Raw genomic sequence first — 24470 nt, 5'->3', positions numbered from 1 at the left:
AAAATCTACATTAAAAAAAATAAAAAATGGCTGGCTTGTCTTTTATGAATGGATTTCAAACAGTAATTTTTGTTTTCATTCAAGAATGGAAAATACTGATTAACCCCTTAAGGACTGAGCCAGTTGTACAAGTTGTGATCAAAACAAAACGTAAACAAAACCTGGCATCTGTGCTATACGTCTGTCCAACCGTAATACACCCCTTTCATATTAAATGCACCCACACTTATTATATATAATATTGTTCAGGAGAAACAGGACTTTCATGTCACATTAAATATTTATATATTAAACATTATTTAATATGAATAAAATGTAAAAAAAAAATAAAAAATGAAAATTTAAGATTTCTTTTTCTTTAGTACTGCATGGCATTTTAACTGTGAATGTCATAATGCGGTTAGCAGTTACTGCAATAAAATGCACGTTTGTGCACTCGTGAAGTCTCACGAGTAAAATAGTATCCCCCCCCCAGTGGTCAGTGTTTGTGACCAAGTGGCAACTAAAAAAGACTGAACACACCCAGTTTGCAATAACTTGGGTTGTCTACTTTAGCAAATGGTATGCCATCATGGGGGTGATTCTCATTCCTAGGCTACCATACGGTCCCAAAGGCAACATAACTAATCTGGCGACGTTTAATGTGAAAAAATGGAAATGCAAGACTTATATTACACTCTAACTTTTGAATACACCACAAGACCTGTACATGGTGGGTAATGTTATACTCGAGAGACTTCGCTGAACACAAATATTAGTGTTTCCAAACATTACAACAATATTGTCCGTGAAAGTGCCGTGTGAGACTTTTTGTAGGTTGAGGTACAGAGTTTGGTATGATGGAGCATGAGTGGGGCCAAGCATCAGAAAATGTTTGAATAATTTTATAAAGCTTTTTCCAAAATGGGCATATCAGTTCACAGCTCCTACCTCCCATTCACACCTCCAGATGTTCTCATCAATAGATGGTATTATGGCGTGTAGTACCTGTGGGCTTTTGTACCAGAAAGTTAACAGCTTATATGCAGATTCCTGGATCCTACTAAATATCGTGCAGTGTTGCGTTAGATCAATTTTTTTGCTATGCAGGTGTGAAAGTCTTCCCTAGAGCCAGCTCCCATTTTGCCATAAAGTTGGGTGGCGGTTGCCTCCTGTGTCATGAGTAGGGTGTATAGAAAGAAAATCCCATGCTCCAGTGGGTCCTCGTCCAAACAAATGGTCTCCAGGTAGGTGAGGTCATAGAATATTATAATTTCGTTAGATCTTGCCACCGTGCAATATGTGACCAATTTGAGGGAAAGCTCCCATCTTCAATTTTTGAATGCCTGTCATTTCAGACCAGGTGTAAAGGCTGAATTGTGGGTTATAGGGTAGAGGGGTGAGGGGAAAGATGTGAGCTTCAGCTTCAGGGCCTGTGTGTACCATATGTGTAGTGTCAATTTTATGAAGGGGTGTTCAATTGCTAATCTGGAACCGGTAAGTGGGTCTTAGCCACAGGATAACTCATCGGTTTACCCATTTATGTGGCCACTATCTGCTTCGAGAGTTTGGGTCACTCCAGGTTTGGACCATTTCACCACCCTTTGCAGGTGGGTGGCTTGGTAGTAGAGCTTGAAATCTGGCAGTGCCAGCCCGCCCTCAGACTTCAGCAGAGTGAGGACATCATGTCGGAGGTGCAGGCATGCCTTCTGCCAAACAAACCACAAAATAAACCTAGACTTAAGTTTGGGCCCGAGACTAACTACAAGTTTTTAGAAAATTGGGGAGACTAGATGGGCCAAATGGTTATCTGCCGTCACATTCTATGTTTCTCTGTTCTAAATCAGCGTTCGTAGCGAAGCAAAGAAGGCATTGGGAATGTAAATCAGTAAGGCCTGGAATATATATGAAGCTTGTGGGAGGAGGTGCATCTTGATGATCCCCATCCTTCCGAACCAGTAGATGTGCGTCATGACCATTCCTCAACTTCTCTCCCTATCAGTGTCATTAGCCGTTTGAAGTTGGCTTTGTATAGCTGAGAGAGGTCTCGAGTTATCCAGACTCCCAGGTATTTTTGGGCGGTTTCTGTATTGTCGTTTGAGTAGTCTAGCCTGTTGTGTGGGCAGAGAGATGTGGATTTAGAGTAGTTTATCTTAAAATTCGAGATCTCATGTGTGGTAGGGAGTGGGTTGGGTCAATCACAAAAAAAAATAGATCATCTGTGTACGAAGCTATGCAGTGTTCTATCTTCCCCACTGTCACCCCTCTAATCTCAGGATTGTGTTGAATCACATGAAGGAGAGGTTCGAGGGCAAGGACAAGGAGCAGGGCAATAGCGGGCAGTCCTGTCTGGTGCCATTGCATATGGGGAACTGTTCTGTGAGTGCCCCGTTGACACAGTCTGGCTGTCGGCATCAAGTAGAGGGCTCTTATCCAGCACAGTAGGTTAAGTCCCATACCCAGCGACTGCAAACAAGAAGTCCCACACCACCCTGTCAAAGGCCTTCTCCGCGTCTATGGAGAGTAGGAGAAGGCCGCCCGACAGTCTGGTCCGGATGGAATATGGCTAGTGTCCTAATCATATCATCATGTGCAAAACCCACTTGGACTCCATGAATCGATCCGGTAGGTACTGTTGGATCCGTAAGGAGAAGATTTTAGTGAAGAGTTTCCGGTCACAGTTTAGTAGAAAAATATGTCGGTAGTTCGCACATTGCTCAGAGTCCTTGCCCTCTTTAGGGATCAGTGATGTTTGCGGCCAGGGAGGCCATGTCACTCTCGGATGGAGTTGAATTTTTTTTTTGTAATTTTTGGGAGAGGATGTCAGCATATTTTTTATAATAGCTCACAGGGAAGCAGTCAGGGCGTGTGCTTTTCCCAGTCTTGGCGGATTTTATTATCACCGCCACTTTGTCAGCAGTGAGAGGGTCATCTAGAGTCTGGATTGCCACTTTAGGAAGGCGGGTGTGTAAGTGTCTCTCCAAGTAGTCGCCTATACTTTCTGTTCGGCATCGAATAGTATAGGTTGGTGTAATACGTGCGTAGGGTAGTCGCGATGTCTGTTGGCAAGTGTTTCAAGTGGTTGTCTTTGGTGCGAATCTTGGCAATGTAAGAGTATGGCTTTTTTTTTTTTTTTTCCCCCAAAGGGGCCAGCAATGAGCCCCACTTGTTATCATTGGAATAAAAGAACGTTTCAGTGCGGGCGAACGCCCTTTGGTACGATCTAGTCATTAGAACCGAGAGCTCTCTCCGTAGGACTGTCAATTTGTGGCAGTTTGCCAAAGGGCCGTTGTATGTCTTTGAGTAAGTGGATGAATTGTGCAGCACGCTCCTTTTTGACCGCTGAGCTCTTGGCTATAAGAAATCTCCATAGTGTGCATTTATGTGCCTCCCATGAATCGGAATGGTGTAGTTTGTGTCATTGTCGGAGAAGTATTGCGTGAGATGCGTGCAAACCTACTGGTCTATGATGGGGTCTGTTAAGAGGGCTTCGTTAAGTCACCAGTTGAGTGTGTTCGGTGGAAAATTTTGATTCAGTTTTCGAACAAATCAGTTCTCAAACAGCCTTCTGGAACGGATTAAGCTTGAGTTCTGAGGATCCACTGTATTTTTTTTATTATTATAATACACACAATTCTCCAATATTAAAATTAGATTTTACACATAAAGATGGATAAATACATGAAAGTTTACATTAGTCATCTCTGTTTTAGTGCACAGTTAGTGATACGCATGTGTAACTCTCCAAACAATGTACGTTAATTAAAGTTTTGGGAGTTTTCTTCTATATACGTTGGAAATAGCGAATTGGAAAGCTCATCTAATTGACTAAAATGGCCAACTTGAGACACAAAGCTACCATTATCCGGCACTCCTCTTTAGTGAACCCAGTAGGTTTTAGATTTAATAAGGGTGATGAGCAAGTGTGTGACATTCAATACTTTTGATTGCCACTCTTTTGTAAGCAGGATTATCATTTTCAGTAAAATTATTTACATATAAAAATACACACAATGTATAGTACTGTATTTTGAACATTTCTTGAGGAAAACTGTAGGATTATAAATTATATGTGGAAACATCAAAAAGTCATTCATGACTTCTGTAGCTCTGGCTTTGTCTGATTTGCTATACAAATTGGATTGTTATGTGTACCAATTTAATAGAAAGTCAATTTGAGATGGGATGAAGAGATGCTTCACTGTTAGAGAAAATTGAATCCAACTTGGATACACGTTTTCTACCAACACAGTCAATGATTGCCATAACATCCTTTCATACAGACACATGTCTACTTCCTTTTGGCTACAGTGTATTTACATAAATATCCTTGAGAAGTTAGATTTTTATCCTAAAAATTAGATTTAAAAAAAAACAACATTCTATGCACCCTAACCATTTTAACTCAGTGTAGTAGTTATAGTTCAAAGAGTCTGTGGATGTTGCCTCCATTTTTTGTAAAAACATTTGGGCACAGTCTGACAAAACCTAAATTCTCTTCAGCAGGCAGACTGCTATTTCCTCACCTGCAATAATCATGAAGCATTTACACTCATGCATTATCAATGTCTATTTTATCAAACCTATGTGGCAGTGGTAGGTTGAAAATGCAGGGCTAACCCAACCCATTAGCAGAATTCTTTACATAAATAGTTGTGTACCAGCAGTCTAGCTTTTAGAAAGTTGGGTCCCATAATAAACATATCTGATCAATTCTAATGCATAACTTGGCAGAAAAAAAGTTGAGCATTGCATTGAAAAGCATGGGGATGTAGGTTTGTGTGTGATTAATAAATCAGGTTGGCAGCAGAAAAATATTAAAGCGGTGTTCTCTCAGAAAAGGATTACCTTCTTAATTGAAGTAGAAAGTGGATATGTAGACATATTGAGATATGGCTCCAGGTCTTCCCGGGGAACCTGCAGACGACTCCATAATACCTGCACCTTCTCTTTAAGTATATTCAGTGTTGACAGAAGAGAGTCTTTCTTCTGCTTAAGCTGGAACATAAACCAAATGTAAAAGTTACAACAAAAGATACCAAAGATACCTAAACCCCCTGCACTTTCTGGCGATCAAGAGGAATGGTTATGGAGGATTGAAAAACACCATCAAAATTAGGAGGTTATTAAGAAAGATGTAGACTAGGCATCGTGTTGAAACTGAGATTTTTAAAGGACGTATCCACTAACAAAAATTATACGTTTGTTGTTTACAATGGTGTTTAATAAAGTCACATCTACATGTAAGCAAATATGCAATTGTATGAAATATATTTAGCTTTTTACATTCCATGTGTAAGTGATCAGGATTGGGAAAATGAATATGAAATATGAATGATCACAAGAAGTTTGTTTGTTTCTCTACATAGGTCACTGAATATCATAATTCATGTAGCCGTAAAATGTAATATCTGTGTAGTCCTGACATGGCTGGTCTGAAAAGTTAGATTTTAAATGCAACACTAACATGATCTTTCAGAAATTGAAGAGCTTTCATGTTTTCTGAAGTAAGGCTTAGATTTTCTTCATCCACACTGACTGCGTCTTGTTCTAAGCCGGAGAGAGGCTGCCGTCCCATTTCTGATAAACATATCCGGATATCAGCTCGAAGGGTGGAAAAAATAAGTGTTCGTTTTTTCTATGGTAAAAATATAGGAAAAGAAAACATTTCAACCACTAAATAAAATAAATAGTTTAGCAATACGTTAAGAGAGCTAATGCTCTCCAGCATTAGTAGTAGAGACAGGGAGCAGCATCTAGCAGACCCTGGTAAGAAGTCAAGAGGGTTGACTTTATTGGGCAGGCACCAGGGTACTGCTGGCACCATAAATACTACAAAAAGCTGCAGTGGTTATGGTGCTTGGAGTGTTCATTCAACTTGTTAGTCATAGCTTATAACAGTGTTGCAACAGAAAGTATATATCACATGCAATTTTATGAAAACATCAGGCCTCAAATTTTGTAAGTTAAAAGTTTCTGATACCACTATGAATGTACACTTTTTTTCACCACGGTCAGCCCCCACCCTCAGGGTCCCACTCCCGCCGGGCTGAAGGGGGAGGAAGGGGGTTAAACACTTACCTTTCTCCAGCGCCGGGCGACTCACACAGTGAGAAGCCTGTCAATGAGACAGCCACTAGAGGCTGGATTAACCCATATGTAAACGTAGAAGTTTCTCTGAAACTGCTGTTTACAGCAGGCAGGGTTAATCCTAGATGGACCTGGCACCCAGACCACTTCATTGAGCTGAAGTGGTCTGGGTGCCTATAGTGGTCCTTTAATGGATAGAGAGACAGAGCTCTGTTACATAACATCTGTATGTAGCATAATTCATAGCTGCGTGTGTACAATGTCATTGGTAACACATGGATGTACGTTGTAACTTTGCAGGATCAGAGTACATGGGTGCACTTGTTCATGTATTGTTACTTTTAAAGTTTGAGTGTTCATTTGGAACACCTATACCCTGCCTTACATTTCTATGATGGATACAGCTTAGCCAACAACTAAAAGCTTTAACTTCACATAACATTTCTTTTATTATTTACCTTTTCTTCAGTCTGAACCCTTATGTGTTCTTTGAGTTCTACCAGCTGTTGATGAGTGGGCATCATCCCAGTTGGTACATAATAAGGGGTCACAAAAAGCTCAGTACATAGATCTTGGTCCTCTTGCTGCAGCTGCCTCAGTTCTTCAAGACGCTTACGTTTTTCAGCCTTCAGACAATCTAATTTTACTCTCAAATCTTTCTCCATTTGAAGGACAGTCAAGTCTTCATCCAACTGCAAATGAAGAGAAGCAGTTTAGGAAAAACAAATTATATTACACTATACATAATCTAAGCTATTTTTGTCTATCCAATATGACTAAATTAAAGGAACGCAAAAATGTATTCCAAACTCTATAGTGTTTTACCAACTCATTAGAGGTTCCGTCCCAGTCTCTCCCCCCAAAACTTAAAATTAGATTTGACCTTTAACCCCTTTTGTGGGCGTGCCACATCCCTGGCTGAGATCATCATTCTTGACATCAGCCACTACAAAGCTTAATCAATTATATAGCGCCAACATATTCCACAGCGCTTTACAATTATAAAATGGGGATATTTAGAGGTGAAGGCTTCCCTGTTCAAACAAGCTTACACTCTGAGGATTTTAACCCCTTAAGGACCAAACTTCTGGAATAAAAGGGAATCATGACATGTCACACATGTCATGTGTCCTTAAGGGGTTAAGGCAGTATTTATGTTTCTACAGTAATATTTCAGATGAACTATAAAATGATGCAAGGTAAAGTATAGCAATAATATACAGCTTATAATTCTTTATCGCCAACAAAGTATACATGTCACAAGAGAACAGGACAAAGTTAATCTAGAGACACCAAGTCAGACAATTTTTATAACAAGAAGCACACTGTCTATAAACAAAAATGAAGGAAAGAAAAATGTGGAAGAAGTTGTGTTGGATACAAACATCATATAGGTATTACACTCAGTTGTTTGAATACAATTCCCAATATTTTTTTTTTTTTTTTTTAAATGGACAATCTGATGGACAAAAATCAGACATTTATTCATAAGCATAATATGACAAACAGACTTAAAGAAACATAACATTAGAAATAAAAACATACATTCTTATTAAATATTAGCATTTATACAGCACCAACATATTCTGCAGTAGCTTACAAACTATGAGGATTTGAGGTAGGCAGATATTCATTGATTGGCGTCTTGCCCAAGGACACTTATTGGTGAAATCTTACTGTTCTGATCAGGATTCGAACCTGGGTTTGCCATTCCTGGGGCAGTGATTTTATCACCACCCTGACCAGTTGATATAACTGGATCCACAAAAATGTGTCATGATGCTTAGAGCATAACAGGTGTTATGGTGTTTAGAGCATCCCTTTAAATTATACAGTGGGATGTAGTAGTTATGGTGCTTAGAGTGTTCCGTTGATAACAAGCTAAAAAAACATAATCAAAGCAATGAATGACATGCAGAGTTTTGGAGGTCCTAATCAAGTCATTTAGTATAATTGATCCTAAGCATTCTTTATACAGGTAAAATTTAACACAGTCTCATTAAAAGGGAAATAAATCAAAGATAAGAACGGAACATTGTCGTAAGAAGGTTCTCACCATGTATGCACCAAGAGATAACTCCTCACACAGTATTGCCATCTCTTTTTTAGAGTTCTGGATACTTTTCTTAATACGTTCTTTCAGTGCCTCCTCTTCTTCAATCATACGGTTTAGTAGATCCTAAAATACAAAATATGTTAAGCAGTTATTATCCACATAGTGATTTACTTTTTAACCAATCTCTCTGTAAAAAAGACATTATCTTGTGGATTAAAATGATTAGCTACCATACAGAAACAAACCAATGATCCCTAAAACAGTTTTCCAAACCTCCAGTAGTTGCTCATTACCCAATTCCATTCAAACTAGGAGATAAATAAAGCCTGAAACATGTTAGTTTTGAGGACTGGTTTTAAAATTACCGGTATTGAACAGTACTTCTCAAACTGTTGTGTTTAGATGCCCAAGCATTCTTGAGGAATTTTATGATACTTCCTAGGCTGAAGACAGAGGAATTCAATACACATGGCAGTTTGAGAAAGATTAAAGGATCCCTATAGTGTCAGGAAAGCAAACTCGTTTTCCTGGCACTATGTAGTTCTTTGGTCCCCCCCACCCTCAGGGCCCCCCTCCCGCTGGGCTGAAGGGGTTAAAATCCCTTCAGCCACTTAACTTCATCCAGCGCCAGGCTCCCTCGGGGCTGGTGACCTCTCCTCCCGAGGAGAGCCGAATGCGCATTAAAAACGCCCATAGGAAAGCATTTCTCAATGCTTTCCTATGGACGTTCTGCGTGCTCAATGCGTCACAGAAGCACCTATAGCGGCGGTCAGGAAGACAGTTACTAGAGGCTGGATTAACCCTGCAATGTAAACATAGCAGTTTCTCTGAAACTGCTATGTTTACATCTGAAGGGTTAAAACCTGGGGGACCATGCACCCAGACCACTTCATTGAGCTGAAGTGGTCTGGGTTACTGTTGTGGTCCTTTAAGCCCACGAAGGTGGCTACTTTCAAATATTTTAATATTATACTGGCAATAATTGATAGAATTTTGCATTTTTGTAACAATGTACAGTAATGACAGTTTGTTATGTCAATGTGTCTATTAGGAAAGTACAGTGTCTCCATGCAGATACTGAATGGCAGTGCACACTGTGCTGCACTGCCCCAGGAAGCATCAATGGAGTTATAACTAGGCTGTAATGTAAACACTGCATTTTCTCTGAAAAAAGCCTATAAGCCTTAAGGGAAAGATTTGTTATGGTGACTATAGTGTCACTTTAATGTGAAAGAGATGACATTTAATTGAACAATCATACAGCTCAAATTCCAATGTGCCCATCAATAAATGCAGATCAAGATTACTACTACTACAGTTTAAGGCAACAAATCAATCATTATAGAGCCACAATGTTTAATTAGTTTGGCAGTAAGCCAAATATTACATTTTTTTCTCCTTCAAGGAGGCAAACAATTTTGACAAAGAAACGGTGTGAATAGAAAATGTCTATATACAATAATATTGTGTATAGACATTTTCTATTCACACAGTTTCTTTGTATACAAGAGGTTGGGAGTGACCCTAGGACAGAGGCCAGCCTGTTGACACTGTGTGCTCCACCCATCTATATACAGTAATCTTTCTGCAGTAATTCACAATTTGCTACCCTCTTAATAAAACTTGGAAAAACTACAAGGCCTCACCTTGATCTTTGATGGCATCTTTTGACTCTGATCTTAACATCTTAGAGGATCACTATAGGGTCAGGAACACAAACATGTATCCCTGACCCTATAGTGTTAAAACACCACCATCTAGCCCCCCTGGGCCCCTCATGCCTCCATAAATATAGCAGACTCTTACTGTATTCAAGCCTGAAGCTGTAACTCTGCATGCTGTTTGTATCAGAAAACACAAGCAGTCTGCTGACATCATCAGAAGTGGTAGCCTCATAAAATCACAATGCTTCCCCATAGGATTGGCTGAGACTGACAAGGAGGCAGATCAGGGGCAGAGCCAGCATGATTCAAACACAGCCCTGGCCAATCAGCATCTCCTCATAGAGATGAATGGAATCAATGAATCTCTATGAGGAAAGTTCAGTGTCTGCAGGCAGAGGGAGGAGACACTGAATGTTTGAATGCATTTTAGGCAGCCATGGCCCAGTTAGGATCTCTAACAGCCATCTGAGGAGTGGCCAGTGAAGGTATCACTAGGCTGTAATGTAAATACTGCATTTTCTCTGAAAAGATAGTGTTTACAGCAAAAAGCCGGAAGGTAATGATTCTACTCACCAGAACAAATTCAATAAGCTGTAGTTGTTCTGGTGACTATAGTGTCCCTTTAAGGGAAGTTCTCTTTTTCTACCTCCCTACAATGTCATCAGTGCTCTTCTAGTGTACAAGTTACAAAATATTTCAGATTTGACCAAATCATTTTATATATAAACAACATTATATCTGAGCATAAAGAATTGAAAATAAATTAAATAGTGCTAGTCATATCTATTACTAAGAAAATTGTTATGAAAAGAAAGATTAACAGGTACAGACCTCAATACAATCTCTGACTTCTTCCATTCGTAACATCCGCTTCTCCTCTGGGATACCCAGCTCGTCCCAGATATCCATAAGGCTAGCAAATGTATGGTTCATAGTGTTGATCAGTGAGGATGCCAAGAGCTCACTAAAAGTGAAAAGAGCAGATAAGATGTTAGCAATTCAAATTTAATACAGCAATTAGAAAATTAACTTATGAACACCCACCAATTGTTATCCATGATCAATAAAGTAGGTGGGAGAAGTAAACATACAGACCAAAAATATAAATAAAAAGTGTAAATTTTTGGGTCAAATTATGTCATTTTCATTTTGACGAATGAAATTCCACGATCTGCACCTCGGCCTCTTGCAGCCTTTTAAGCAGATAACTCCCTAAATTGGAACCCTTGTTAGATGTCAGTGTCGCTGTATATGGGCCATAGAATCCCACTGGGCCCAAGTACACAAACTGCACCAGCTGCTCTGGATACCAGCGGAAAGGAGACCGGATGCTCCCTCTCTGCTTCCCACCACAAAAACCATGCTACGGACATGGGATGCGGTGAGAGTTTGTCTATGCTCTGACCCCAACTGGTCCAATGAGACACTCACCTAAATATACAAGACTCATGTGCAACTAAAGCCAGAAATGGCTTTTTATTTATCAACTTAAAGTGATTCCCCAGAGGTGAGGGCATCTTAATACACCATACACTTATAGCCGCCCTTACACTCTTGGCCAGGGCTATTTGTGACATGTTATTTTGGGCACATTCATGCACACTGACATCAGCCTAGAAGATGGTGCACAAAAGTATGCACACACTGGAATTCCTGGCGTCCAACGTGAATTAAAACACTTGAAATAAGAGAAAATGTCACAACCCACAGATAAAACCAGCAAATAGCTGGTGAACTGAATATCTACTAAATTATATATATATATATATATATATATATATATATATATATATATATATATATACACACACCAAATGTAAGGTGTTACTGCAAAAAACAACCTGTTTTCATAAAATACTGTTTTGGTAATAGTAACCTTGCTCCAGCGCAGAGGCCAAGTTCTCCTGGCAACCCAATCCTGATCCACTGATGTTACTTGGGAGGTGGGTGTCAGGAAGAGTGGGCTGAGGGAACAACATGACTGCACACAGGGGGACCTGATAGCTACAAGACAACATCAGTCACCCAATGTGCATAGAAATGCAAAGAAGCACCAATGACAACGCAATTGGGGATTTACACAGGCAGCAGAGTGGTTAACCAAGGGTAGGTAACTTTTGACACTCCACACTTTGCGAACTACATCTCTTCTGAGGCATTGTCAGCATTATGGCTGTTAAAGCAATTTGGGAGATGTAGTTCACAACATCTGGAGTACGAAATGTTTGCCAGCTCATGGGGTTATCTTTGTATGTGCAATATTCCATAGCGAAATTCTGCACATACCGATTCCAGGCATCACAACCAAATCTTTGTTATTTTACGCTGACATGGGACACTGAACATCTAAACATGCAGGAGTAAACTTTAATTTTCGAAATGCATTATTGTATTATTAATTTAGAATTTCTAAATATACTTTTTAAAAGAAATGTGCTGTAGTAATGCAAAGAGTGCCCTGGCACTCCCCTATTGTACGCAGACTGACTGGTTTAGAATGGTTTGGCTTCTTACTTTGGGTCGGCTGTTCAATGCTCCCCGCTTCCGATCAGCAGCCGGGAGAGCTGCTTTTTTCCCCAAGCTAAACTCTGCAGTGCAGGGCTCTCTCACGGGTAAGCATCTGCTCATCGTTCTCAGCCTGTGGCCGAAGCCCTGAACTGCCGGTCTTAACTCAGAGAGCTTTTAGCTCTTCTGAATATTGTAGTCGAGACAGCAAGTGGCAGTGATACAGACACAGAAAAACCACATACTGACAAACATGCTAGTTAAAATTTACAAATTTTGAGCCACCTTCCTGTTTCCTACTTTTTGGGTGCAGGAGGGTGGCTTCCCTGGGGTCCAGTTGGGTTGGCTGGCTTAGGCTGTTAGAAGTCAGTAGCTGGCTCTCAGTTCGCACCCCCCTCCTCAGCTACCACGCACGGATCAGCCGCTGTTATCTGTGACACTCTCTCCCTCCCAGCGCTGTCAATAAGAAAGGGACACAGTCACACTTTTAAAGGGCCGCAGGCACAGGCACTTTGAGTGCTTTTGATTGCATGGGACACCCAATGGGCTTGATCAGGGTGCTAGCCACAGTGCAACTGTGCCGGCAGCAGTTCCTACTCTTGGGTGAGATGTTGTTAACATTTGGAGCGCCCATGGTTGCCTAACATGGCAGGTTTTGGTTTATACACATAGGCTGTATGTGCTATGACGGTCATGGAGGGATTACGTGTGAAGATATGAATAACTGGTTCAGTAAGAGCACACAGCAGCGTGTCCCCTCTACGCGTCCAGTTACATGTCCGTGTGCAACCGCTAACGTGGCAGTGTCGCGCCATGCAACCGCTAACGTGGCAGTGTCGCGCCATGCAACCGCTAACGTGGCAGTGTCGCGCCATGCAACCGCTAACGTGGCAGTGTCGCGCCATGCAACCGCTAACGTGGCAGTGTCGCGCCATGCAACCGCTAACGTGGCAGTGTCGCTCCATGCAACCGCTAACGTGGCAGTGTCGCTCCATGCAACCGCTAACGTGGCAGTGTCGCTCCATGCAACCGCTAACGTGGCAGTGTCGCTCCATGTAACTGGTAACGCGTCAGTGTCGCTCCACGTAACCGGTAACGCGTCAGTGTCGCTCCACGTAACCGGTAACGCGTCAGTGTCGCTCTATATAGTTCTCTCTTCACACATGACCTCAGCAAACTGTAGTGCCCAGCCCCTGACGTCATGAAATGAGCAGGGTGACGTCACTCTGCAGCCTAGGGTCTCACCTTTTCCTCGGCCCGCGGGACATGATGGCGGCTCTCTCTGCTGACCGCTGCCTATCGCGGAATGGGCTTTTTGTTTATAATTTGTCCTCGTTTGTTTCCAAAACACAGGTGGGCAGCGTGCTCCGGATACGCACACAGTCAGGCCGCCCGCCGCTGGAGGATTCAAACTGCGCTCCAGGACGTGTCGCCGACTCCGATTGGAAGAGAGAAAGACGGGGGACGTGTCACGTGACAGCCGGCAGCGAATGAGGGCGACCAGGGAATGCGGCGACAGGACTGGCTATATCAGATCACATGACCATTGCCGTGCCTCCTATAGCAGTGTGCATAGGCAGTGTGCCCACAGTAGAAATGGCCGTTTTACGTCACCGCCATTTGGAAGCCGTCATAGTTCTACGTTAGCGTTCATAGCTAGTTATTCACTAATACAAAATCCTTCTAACTGAGAGCAGCTCAGGGCAGCTAAGCTAGGGCGATGTTTACAGTTTATTGTCATGTCTGAGATTCACAGTAATTAACTTCCTACTCATTAATGCTCAAACACTCAGTATGCACCATTTATAATAAGGACCCATCACCTGGTTTCTATACACTATATACATTAATGGCACACGAAGTGTCCCTCCCATATCCTATAACCGTGTGGGAACATGTCCCCAGGATTCCAAATAGACTGAGTTTAGGGGGTTTGTAGCCAGGAGCTGGGCTGTGCTGAGATATTTCAGATGATTTACTAATAACTATGTATACAACTAAAATGTAATTTAGAACAAGAACAATGTGCCTTATTTACACATTATTTATTAATCACAGACTGATTTCTAAACAGATTTATTGTAGTTTAAAGAAACACTATAGTGCTAGGTATACAAATATTACAGTCATTGGCAAATTAGATATATATTAAAAAAAAAAAAAAAGATTTACTTAGCTTGTTCCAGCGCTGACGCTCCCTTGGCGATGTCACGGAGGAGGCACGGAGGAGGCGATGGTCCAATCCAAGTGCGCATGGATTACACATAGAACACACTAAATTGAATGCTTTCCTGTTGGGGCTTCCAAGTTATGTGACAGAGTTTTACTTGGACAATGCCATGGAAGTGCCACTAGTGGCTCTCAGTAAGACAGCTTCTGATACCGGAGAAACTGACGGAAGCAAAGCACAGAGAGATGGACACAGGTTTCTTCAGGAAGGAAGAGATTCTTTATTGGATCACCGATCGGGACTCAGAGGGACTAATGTCACCAAAATACAGCAAGTTCTGAGCCCTGGACAATAGTGCAGGCTCCTTATATAGGCACATAACTCCTCCCATATTAAGCTCCACCCGCACATTCTCTTGACCAATCAATACAAATAAGAATTAACTTCCTGCTTGACCGCATGGCCTGTCCAGCACAATGGAGGAGGGGAATACTATATCCTGTATTCTTGCACATGCTCCGTACACTACTGATCGTATCTTGCCTCGTGCAACCAACTGATCGATACGTCAGCATATGCACGTACACATGCCACGTGGTAATCTCGGCCTACTAAATTTATTTTTACCGAGATTCCACCACATTCCCCCCTTTGATGCCTCTTGATATTTCACAATTACTTGAGGCATCACTTAACCTTAGTTTGCATACACCGCAAGTTACCTTGAACCAGACCAGACTTATCTTATGATGTGAATCTTCAACACTCATCTTCCTGCATTGGTTCTCCCTGATCTAGAGCCTTATATTTATAAATTGCCATTATCTGTGCAGCAGCCTTCCTCTCTGCTATATTTTCTATCAGGCTTTGCACAGACCTAACTACTAAGGGTATAAGACACGGCAGGAGTAGACACAACATTAAAATCAGTAGGACTCCACCTACCACTGCCTTAAGCCCTCCAAACCACTCATACCAGCTACCAAACCAACTACTTGGATTATACCCTTTCCATACCTGAGTAGGCACATGCGCTAGTTTAACCATATGGCTAGTAAGCTCAGCTATTGCTTGCCCTTCGTCATCTATTTGAAGACAGCAATTGCTCAGGTTAAACTTCCCACATACACCTCCCTCTACTGCCAAAAGGTAATCCAAGGCTAATCTATTTTGGTAGACTGCTGTCCTCATCCTGGTATTATGCTTCGCTAGAAGATTGAGCGCTTGTGATGTCTCGTTAGTAATGATCTCAACCACCGCCTGTAATCTTATAATACGGTTGAGCATATAAATAGGGGTTCTATAACCAAAGGTACCATCTTCTGCCCACGTGGCTGGCCCATAATAATCTATAATACGCTGGGGAGGCCATTCATTATCTTCCCAGGCGCCTATTTCTATGGGTCCCCTTTTCTTCCTATGATTCACATCATACACTTTAACACCTAAAGTCTCACCTGTTTCAATAGGTAACAAGAAGAAGGATGGTTTGAGCATACCCAACACACATGCCCCTTCCCAGTCCTGTGGCAACTCCGAATAGGCTTTCTTACCACAGATCCAGTACAAATTTGCTGGGGCTCTCCAGGTAGATGTGATAGATAGGTCAAACCACACATCCTTTAAATTGGCGTATCTAGCAAACGGGTTAGATGGTTCTGAGACATTTGAAGCCGACCACCAAGTTGTATTCTTTGTATCATCATCATAAGCTTTTTGCCCTAGACAAGTTAATTCTCCTACAGAAGTATTATACATCATTCCTTTCCTTGCTATGCAAACATAACCTATGATGGAGGTCTTTAATCTCCACTCAGATTTACCTCTAACACTCATATGATAATCGGCTTGTGTAGATATTAATTGGTCAACTGCCTCAGAACCGGACATTACCTCCTTTGCTTCCCAAGGCCATTGGTCTCCCATGTTAGTACCTCCACACACATAGCAGTTGGTAACATTATGACTACCGGCAATACTTTCGGCTAAATCAATGAACAGGTTTTTAGCATTATGGGGGATCTTATTATCTATACTCATCTCTTCATAAAAGGAATGGTATACTTGATGAGTTTGGGAGGATACCGTATCAGTCTCTATCCCTTAAAACAATACTGTCCCAGGATCTAAACCCGTCCCATATATTTGAAACCCAAATAAATTACCATATGTATCTAAGAACTTGTCGGGGTTATTTATAAGTATATGGACTGGGTTGCATTCCATAGACTTACAATATGGGCTGGTAGGCAACTTAGTCACAATCATGTCCTTGTCTACTGTCTGTCCCCAAGTTGCCTACCCCACACAAGACCAATATGGGCAAAAGTTATAATCTCTATTTGGGCATCTAGGACTCACATATTTATTTTTACTACTGGGACAAATATATTTATCGTTAGACCCATACGTCCTCTCCCATCTAAGATCCCCACATACATTCCACGGCTTTCTACCACTTGATATCGCCTTACACGCATCAAATAGCAGAACACCCGAAGAATGTACGGATTCTAATACTGTCTTGTTAATTAGGGTCCCCTGAGGTTCTCCATTCCTGAGAGTCAACCAAATTGTACGAGGTTGATACTCTGGACTGAAGCACTTAGGTTCTCCTACTCCTAAATGGCACACACTATATTCTATATTTAGGTATCTACATCTTGATACATCTCCTTTACACTCGTATTGTGAATGCCAAATTAGGGTTTGGGGAATATGGTTACCTGTTCTTGTAGTCTTAATGCATACCTCACAGCTAGGAGTGTCGGTACCTCTACCTTCCTGAATATAAAAATACACATAAATAAACATTATCATAAACACATCTTTCGTCGTCATCCTCAGTCTTCGTCCGTGCGAAGGCACCTCAGCTTCCAGGATGTAAGGGCTGCAGGGAATGGAGTTCTGCTCGTCTTCACAGGAGTCCCTTCGAGACTTTCCTGGCTTATACACTATACGTCGGTGGGCGGACAGGCTTTATTATGGCCCTCTCACTCACGTACCAAATCTCTGAAACAATAAAATTTTGTAATCCACAAAGTTCCTCGTCACTCCGACTGAGTCGTGCGTTTTAACCGGATCTTGCAGGGATTCTCTGGATCTGCTGTAACTTGCCAAGAATCGACAGCTGCTGGTTTAACCCTGGAGTGATGTATCCACGGAGTCACTTCGGCTACTTTTATCGCTGTAGGGGTAGACAAAAGAACAACATAAGGACCTCTCCACTTGGGCCCTAACGGTACATTATTCCACTCTTTAATCCACACTTGGTCTCCTGGGTGGTAACTATGAACTGGGGGATAAATATTCACAGGTAATCTATCTTGTACCCATTTCTGTACCTCCTCCATAGTCTTACCCAACTCTACAACCTGCTGCCGGGTAATTCCTTCTCCCAACTGACTCAAATCCCCCCTTAAGTTACCAAGTACGGGAGGTGGTCGCCCATACATAATTTCAAAAGGAGAGAGGCCCATCCTTCTGGTAGGGGTACTGCGGATTCGCAATAGAGCTATGAGTAAGAGAACGTTCCACTTAAGTTGGGTTTCCTGACACATTTTAGCCAACTGATTCTTAATAGTTCTATTCATTCTCTCTACCTTACTAGAACTCTGGGGTCTATATGCCGTATGAAGCCTCCACTTTATACCAAGCATATGAGTCAGTTGTTGTAGGCACTGATGAACAAAAGCTGGACCATTGTCCGATCCTATAGAGCAGGGTAGTCCATATCGGGGTATTATTTCTCGTAGCAGGAATCTCACAACTTCTCCTGCTTTCTCTGTACGAGTAGGACATGCTTCTACCCAGCCTGAATAGGTGCACACAATTACCAGCAGGTAACGATGTCCACCCGATTTAGGCATTACTGTATAGTCAATTTGTAAATCGGACATGGGGAGTCCCCCCATAAACTGGACTCCTGGTGGCTTTACTGGTCCTTGCCTTGCATTATTTTTAGCACACGTTACACATCTTCGTACAATGGCCTGAGTCAAGTTGGACAATCTTGGTATGTAGAAATGTTTTCTGAGAGATTCTTCTGTGCTGTCTCTCCCAGAATGTGTCCCGTTGTGATAATTTTGGACAATTTCTACCGCTAGTGATGCTGGAATGACTATTCTTCCATCTTCTAACTGATACCACTTGTTCTCCAAATACTTTCCAGGTTCAGTCTTTAACCACTCCTCTTCTTGAGCTGTATAAACTGGAGTCCATTGAGACAGTGGAGTTGGTATAAGAGCAGCTATATGCCCCACATACTCCTGTCTTCCTGATTCAGCGGCACGCTTAGCTGTACTGTCTGCCATCCGATTTCCTTTGGTTACATCACCATCTCCTCTCAGATGCGCTCGACAATGAATAATACCGACTTCTTTCGGCTCCCACACTGCTTCCAATAGTTGTAGGATTTCAGCTGCATATTTGATTTCTTTGCCTTCTGAATTCAATAGTCCTCTTTCTTTATACAAAGTTCCGTGGGCATGAGTGGTTAAAAACGCATATTTGGAGTCCGTGTAGATGTTCACTCTTAAACCTTCAGCCAATTGTAACGCTCGTGTCAGTGCTATCAATTCTGCCTTTTGTGCTGATGTTCCTTTCGCCAGTGGCCGAGCTTCTATCACCTTGTCTATTGTTGTTACTGCATATCCTGCATAGCGGATCCCTTCTTTCACATAACTACTGCCGTCGGTGTAATATTGAACATCGGGGTTCTGGATGGGAAAATCACGAAGATCTGGTCTACTTGAAAATACTTCATCCATTACTTCCAAACAATCATGTTGACTTTCAGTAGGTTGTGGCAAAAGGGTAGCTGGATTTAAGGTGTTTACAGTCTCTAAATGCACTCTTGGGTTTTCACACAACATTGCTTGATACTTGGTCATACGGCTGTTACTAAACCAATGATTTCCTTTGTAATCCAACAACGTCTGTACTGCATGTGGGACTCGTACATAAAGTTCTTGACCCAGAGTGAGTTTATCGGCTTCAGCTACTAGCAGGGCGGCTGCAGCTACGGCTCTTAGACAAGGTGGAAGTCCGCTGGCCACTGCATCCAGTTGCTTAGACATGTAGGCAAAAGGTCTTTGCCATGATCCCAAGTACTGTGTCAATACTCCCACAGCCATTCTTCTTTGCTCATGTACATACAGGTAGAATGGTCGTGTGTGATCAGGTAGACCTAATGCTGGGGCACTCATCAAAGCCTTCTTCACATCTTCAAATGCCGTTTGCTGTTCTTGAGTCCATAAGATGGGGTCATGCTCTGTACCTTTGATAGCTGCATACAGAGGTTTTGCCAGTATCGCGTAGCTGGGAATCCATATCCTACAGAAGCCTGCTGCCCCCAAGAATTCTCGCACTTGTCTTCTATTCTTGGGTATCGGTATTTGGCACACAGCTTCTTTTCTCTCTGGCCCCATAATTCTTTGACCTTCAGAGATATGGAATCCCAGATATTTGACAGTTGGCAAACACAACTGAGCCTTCTTTCTAGACACCTTGTATCCTGCCTTCCAGAGAATGTGTAGTAGATCGTGCGTTGCTTGCTGACATATTTCCTTTGTAACTGCTGCTATCAACAAGTCATCTACATACTGTAACAATACACACTCTCCTGGGATGGACTCGGAATCCAGTAGATCTTGACTTAGAGCTGAACCAAATAGGGTAGGTGAATTTTTAAACCCTTGGGGCAGTCTTGTCCAGGTCATTTGGCGTTTTGAGCCCGTTACAGCGCTTTCCCATTGGAAAGCGAAGATACATTGACTTTCTGCGGCAATTCGGAGGCAAAAGAAGGCATCTTTGAGGTCTAAGACTGTAAAGTAAGTAGCCCCGCCCGGAATTAAAGCAAGCAGGTTATATGGATTGGGTACAACTGGATGTATACTAACAACCGCATCATTGACTGCTCTCAAGTCCTGCACAGGTCGATACTCATCTGTACCGGGCTTTTGAACAGGCAGCAATGGGGTGTTCCAGGGGGAAGTACAGAATTTTAGGATACCATACCGTATGAACTTATCCAGATAAGATTGGATGTTCTTCTTAGCCTTCTGCGGGATGTGATATTGTCTTAGGCTCACTGGATAAACCCCAAGTTTTAGTTCAATTTTAATAGGTGGAATATTGCGGGCCAGTCCTGGTGGGTTGTTCTCTGCCCAAACTCCTGGTATGTTGAATAAGGACTCATCACTCCTAGGGTTTTGGCTAGTCAACGCTGTATAAAGTCGCCACTCTTCTTCCTTTGGTACGGATAATGTCATAATACCTGAAGGTCCATTAAACTTTAAGGATGTTGTTCCATTTGGTAGGAACGTAATCTGCGCTTGTAACTTAGATAGCATATCACGTCCCAGCAATTGGACTGGACATTCAGGCATATAAAGGAATTGATGTTTTACTACGTGGCCTCCCAATGTACAGAGTCGACTTTTAAGAACCGGTTTTTCAGCACTTCTTCCAGTTGCTCCTATTACAGTAATAGTCCTTCCAGATGGAGGAGCAACTAGATTAGTCACCACTGAATGTTCAGCACCAGTGTCGATCATGAACGCACTCCTTTTTCCCCCTATTGATACATCGACCATAGGCTCCGCTCGACCAAGGGGGATGGAGCCCGGTCGGTATCAATAGTCCTCCATGACCATGTCAGCCAATCCTACAAAGTCCCTACCTTCTCTATCGCGGGACCTTTGCGCTGCTGGAAAATACCTATCTTCCCTAACACTTCCTCTGTTCCCATTGCTCCCTCTATTACCATTACTCCCTCCGGGGCCTCCTCTACCTCTCGCTCTGCCTCTAAAGTTTCCATAACCTGTCCTAGGTCTGTCTCTCTCATACTGTTCTCTTCGCGGACACTCATTTCTCCAATGCCCTTCTTCCCTACAGTATGCGCACTGATTTCTACTTAGAGGTTCCTCATTCCACTTACTATCGCCTCTATCTGCGCCCCGTCTATCTACGCCTGCGATCGCTACCGCTAGCATATCTGCCTTTCTACGCATCTTGCGCTCTTCCTCTTTCTTACTTTCTGTTTCCCTGTTCATTTATACTTTATTCACTACCTCCATTAGTTGGGTGATAGACATACCTGCAAACCCTTCTAACTTCTGTAGCTTGCGCTTAATATCTCCGTAAGCTTGGCTGACAAAGGCGGAGTTCACCATTCGGGAATTATCTGCGTCTTCCGGATTAAAGGGGGTATACAAGCGGTATGCCTCCAATAATCGGTCATAAAAGACACTGGGCGCTTCATCACTTTTCTGAATCACCTCAACTGTCTTCGACATATTAATGGCTTTCTTTCCTCCGGCTTTCATGCCAGCAATTATAGCGTCTCTATAGGCTCTGAGTTGAACCATATCAGCACCATTTACATTCCAGTCGGGATCGGTGTTAGGATAATGTGTTGCGGCCCATGCTGCTGGATTGGCTTGATTCAAAACACGGGCTCTATCCTCTAGCGCTTTAATGGCAGCTTGATTAATCCTTGTCCTTTCCTCATTGTTAAACAAAGTCATTAATAACTGCTGGCAATCAGCCCATGTCGGGTTATGTGTCTGAACTATTGAGGTGAACAGATCGGTCATAGCTTGTGGTTTCTCAGTGTACGAGGAATTGTGGGTCTTCCAATTCAAGAGATCGGTAGTCGTGAACGGGACATATACGAAGACTGGGTCAGCATGTGCCATTTGACCTGCGGCATCGATATAGGCTGACCCGGGATTCAGACGAAGAGGCATCTGATAATGTTTTAATTGTTGGGTACCGGTCAGTTGTCGGGTTAGTATGGGGCTACGTAGAGGGGCGTCAGTTAGAGGTTCCGGTCGGGGGGTAATAAAGCATGAGGATGTAAGAGCTTGGTTTTGGGAAAAGTTAGTAAATAGAACACTTCGAGCCGAGCTAGAAGAAGCTTGACCGGAAGTCTGAAGTGGCGCCAAATCAGGATATTCAGATCTAATGGGGGTTGGTTCTGGTTCCGGAAGGGGAGATTTAGTACGAGAGGGGGTGGATTCTGTACTGGAGGAGGAAGCGGAAGTGGATGGGGGCAATGGGGGAAGGGGTGCAGGACTTCCTGCATTCGCGTCACTTCCTCTTAAAGGAAAGTAAGAGGGCGGCAAAGGGATCTCGGACTCAGGGGGCATGTCCAAAATGGGCCTAACACCAGTCCTAGTGGACAAACAAGTCCTAGCCACCATGAGGCGACATTGCTCCTCGTGGCATGTCTGAATCCATTTTGGCGAGTCATTTACGGCCTGTCTCCAACAATCAATATAAGGAAACTGCCCGTAAAGTTCAGGCCTACCCGATACAGCCACGTGTAAGCGCTGTACCAGAGTTGGATCCAAACTGCCACGTGGCGGCCATGCCGCAACCAAAGTAGGCCACTCCCTAGTACACAAAGTGACCAAACGTACAGGAGACATTTTAACCCCAAAATCACATGTTTTGAATCCCTTTTTAAAATTCTTCACCATACAACCTAAGGGATCCGGAATCGTTGACTCCGACGCGCCCATACTTATCAATGGAACGTCGTTGACAACGAATACTATGCACGCGTACTATTCAACAGTCACACCCGTTTCCTCTGGCAACAGCACCACGTGGTACGGTTACCAAGTGAAACGTACACAATAACACAATAAACACTCAGGGAATTCCCGTACACGCACAGCTGTTACACCAGTCACTAGATAATCAATATTATGCCCTTTGGCGAAACTATACAGTCACCCACGCTATAATTCTCTATATATGAATTACCCGTCTATAACACACCCCAGTAACATCGTCTTTTACAAATAGCGGTTACAGTACGGTTAGCATAGGTCAAAGCACAATTTAAGGTCACAATACAATTATTAGTGGTTATGGTGTTAAACATGCAATAGACGACAATGATTAGTACTTATATACAGTGTCAGTAAATATACAGGGTTATGGTACCGTGCACTATAATACAGCAACACACTATTAACACTCTCGCTAGACGGCTGAGCTCGCGCTATCTAACAAGATATACACTTTACTAAACAATCTTTAACACATTTACAATTCCCAACTAAACTATTGGCCAGTACCTTGAATGGACTACCTAAAACTATCTACATCCGTTTTGGTTAGCCACACTGCCCAAGCACCACATATAGCGAGCTAGAGGACCGAATTTACACAGACGCTTCTTAGTCGATTACTATCAAAAATCTAGTGGGTTCCAAATTTACACGCCTTCCCACTTAGCCAAGATAGGTTGAGAGCTAGCGAACCGAATTTACACAGACGCCGCTTAGTCTCCCGGTCCCTCCGACCTAGCGAACAAAATATACACCCTAGAACGCTAGTCTAGACAAGACACCGGTGTCCGGCTAGGGCTATTTACACCAGAACCCCGCCTGACTAACAAAATCAAACGGTCTGACTAAAGAGCGTTCGATCGAGCGGTGCGCCTTCGCTCCTTCCCTCCGACAGAAGGGGCAGATTCCATACACAAATAACCCCTTATGGGCCTACCGCACAATCGGTATACCCCTAGTGGGTCTGCCGTCTAAAACAGCAGTTGTCTTACCTCCTCGTTCCTGAACCTGAGTTCACACTCATCGACGGGGACACCCCAGCACTTCTTACGTAGAGGCCGATGATCTCCTGGACAACAGACCAGTGGCGCCGAGACGAAGGGAGGTCCACGCAGAAGTTCAGGGGTGCAGCCGTAGAGAACGTGGGCAAAGATAGACCGTCTCACGCCTCTGCCTCTCAGCTACCGTTGAACGATGAGCTTCCCGGCCAATGCACCAAATGATACCGGAGAAACTGACGGAAGCAAAGCACAGAGAGATGGACACAGGTTTCTTCAGGAAGGAAGAGATTCTTTATTGGATCACCGATCGGGACTCAGAGGGACTAATGTCACCAAAATACAGCAAGTTCTGAGCCCTGGACAATAGTGCAGGCTCCTTATATAGGCACATAACTCCTCCCATATTAAGCTCCACCTGCA

At 42.8% G+C, this 24470-nt stretch overlaps 1 protein-coding gene across 2 annotated transcripts in view; it reads right to left on the bottom strand.

The window, feature by feature from the left end:
* The window catches only part of LOC134565691 (protein regulator of cytokinesis 1-like), a 34473-nt gene extending 20624 nt beyond the window's left edge, over window positions 1-13849 (bottom strand). For both annotated transcript variants that reach the window (XM_063425330.1, XM_063425331.1), the window contains exons 1-6: window positions 13540-13849; window positions 10621-10753; window positions 8126-8248; window positions 6528-6761; window positions 5447-5617; window positions 4828-4977 (exon numbers count right to left, since the gene is read on the bottom strand). In XM_063425330.1, the coding sequence (XP_063281400.1) occupies window positions 4828-4977; window positions 5447-5617; window positions 6528-6761; window positions 8126-8248; window positions 10621-10753; window positions 13540-13562 (834 nt within the window). In that variant the 5' untranslated portion in view covers window positions 13563-13849. The remainder of the gene's footprint in view (window positions 1-4827; window positions 4978-5446; window positions 5618-6527; window positions 6762-8125; window positions 8249-10620; window positions 10754-13539) is intronic.
* Window positions 13850-24470: the final 10621 nt, after the last annotated feature.

This window comes from Pelobates fuscus, chromosome 6 (assembly GCF_036172605.1).
Source record: "Pelobates fuscus isolate aPelFus1 chromosome 6, aPelFus1.pri, whole genome shotgun sequence".
In the NCBI taxonomy this organism is placed as follows: Eukaryota; Metazoa; Chordata; class Amphibia; order Anura; family Pelobatidae; genus Pelobates; species Pelobates fuscus.
Note: the sequence above shows the minus strand (reverse complement) of the source record. Positions and strands in the feature narration are given on the sequence as shown.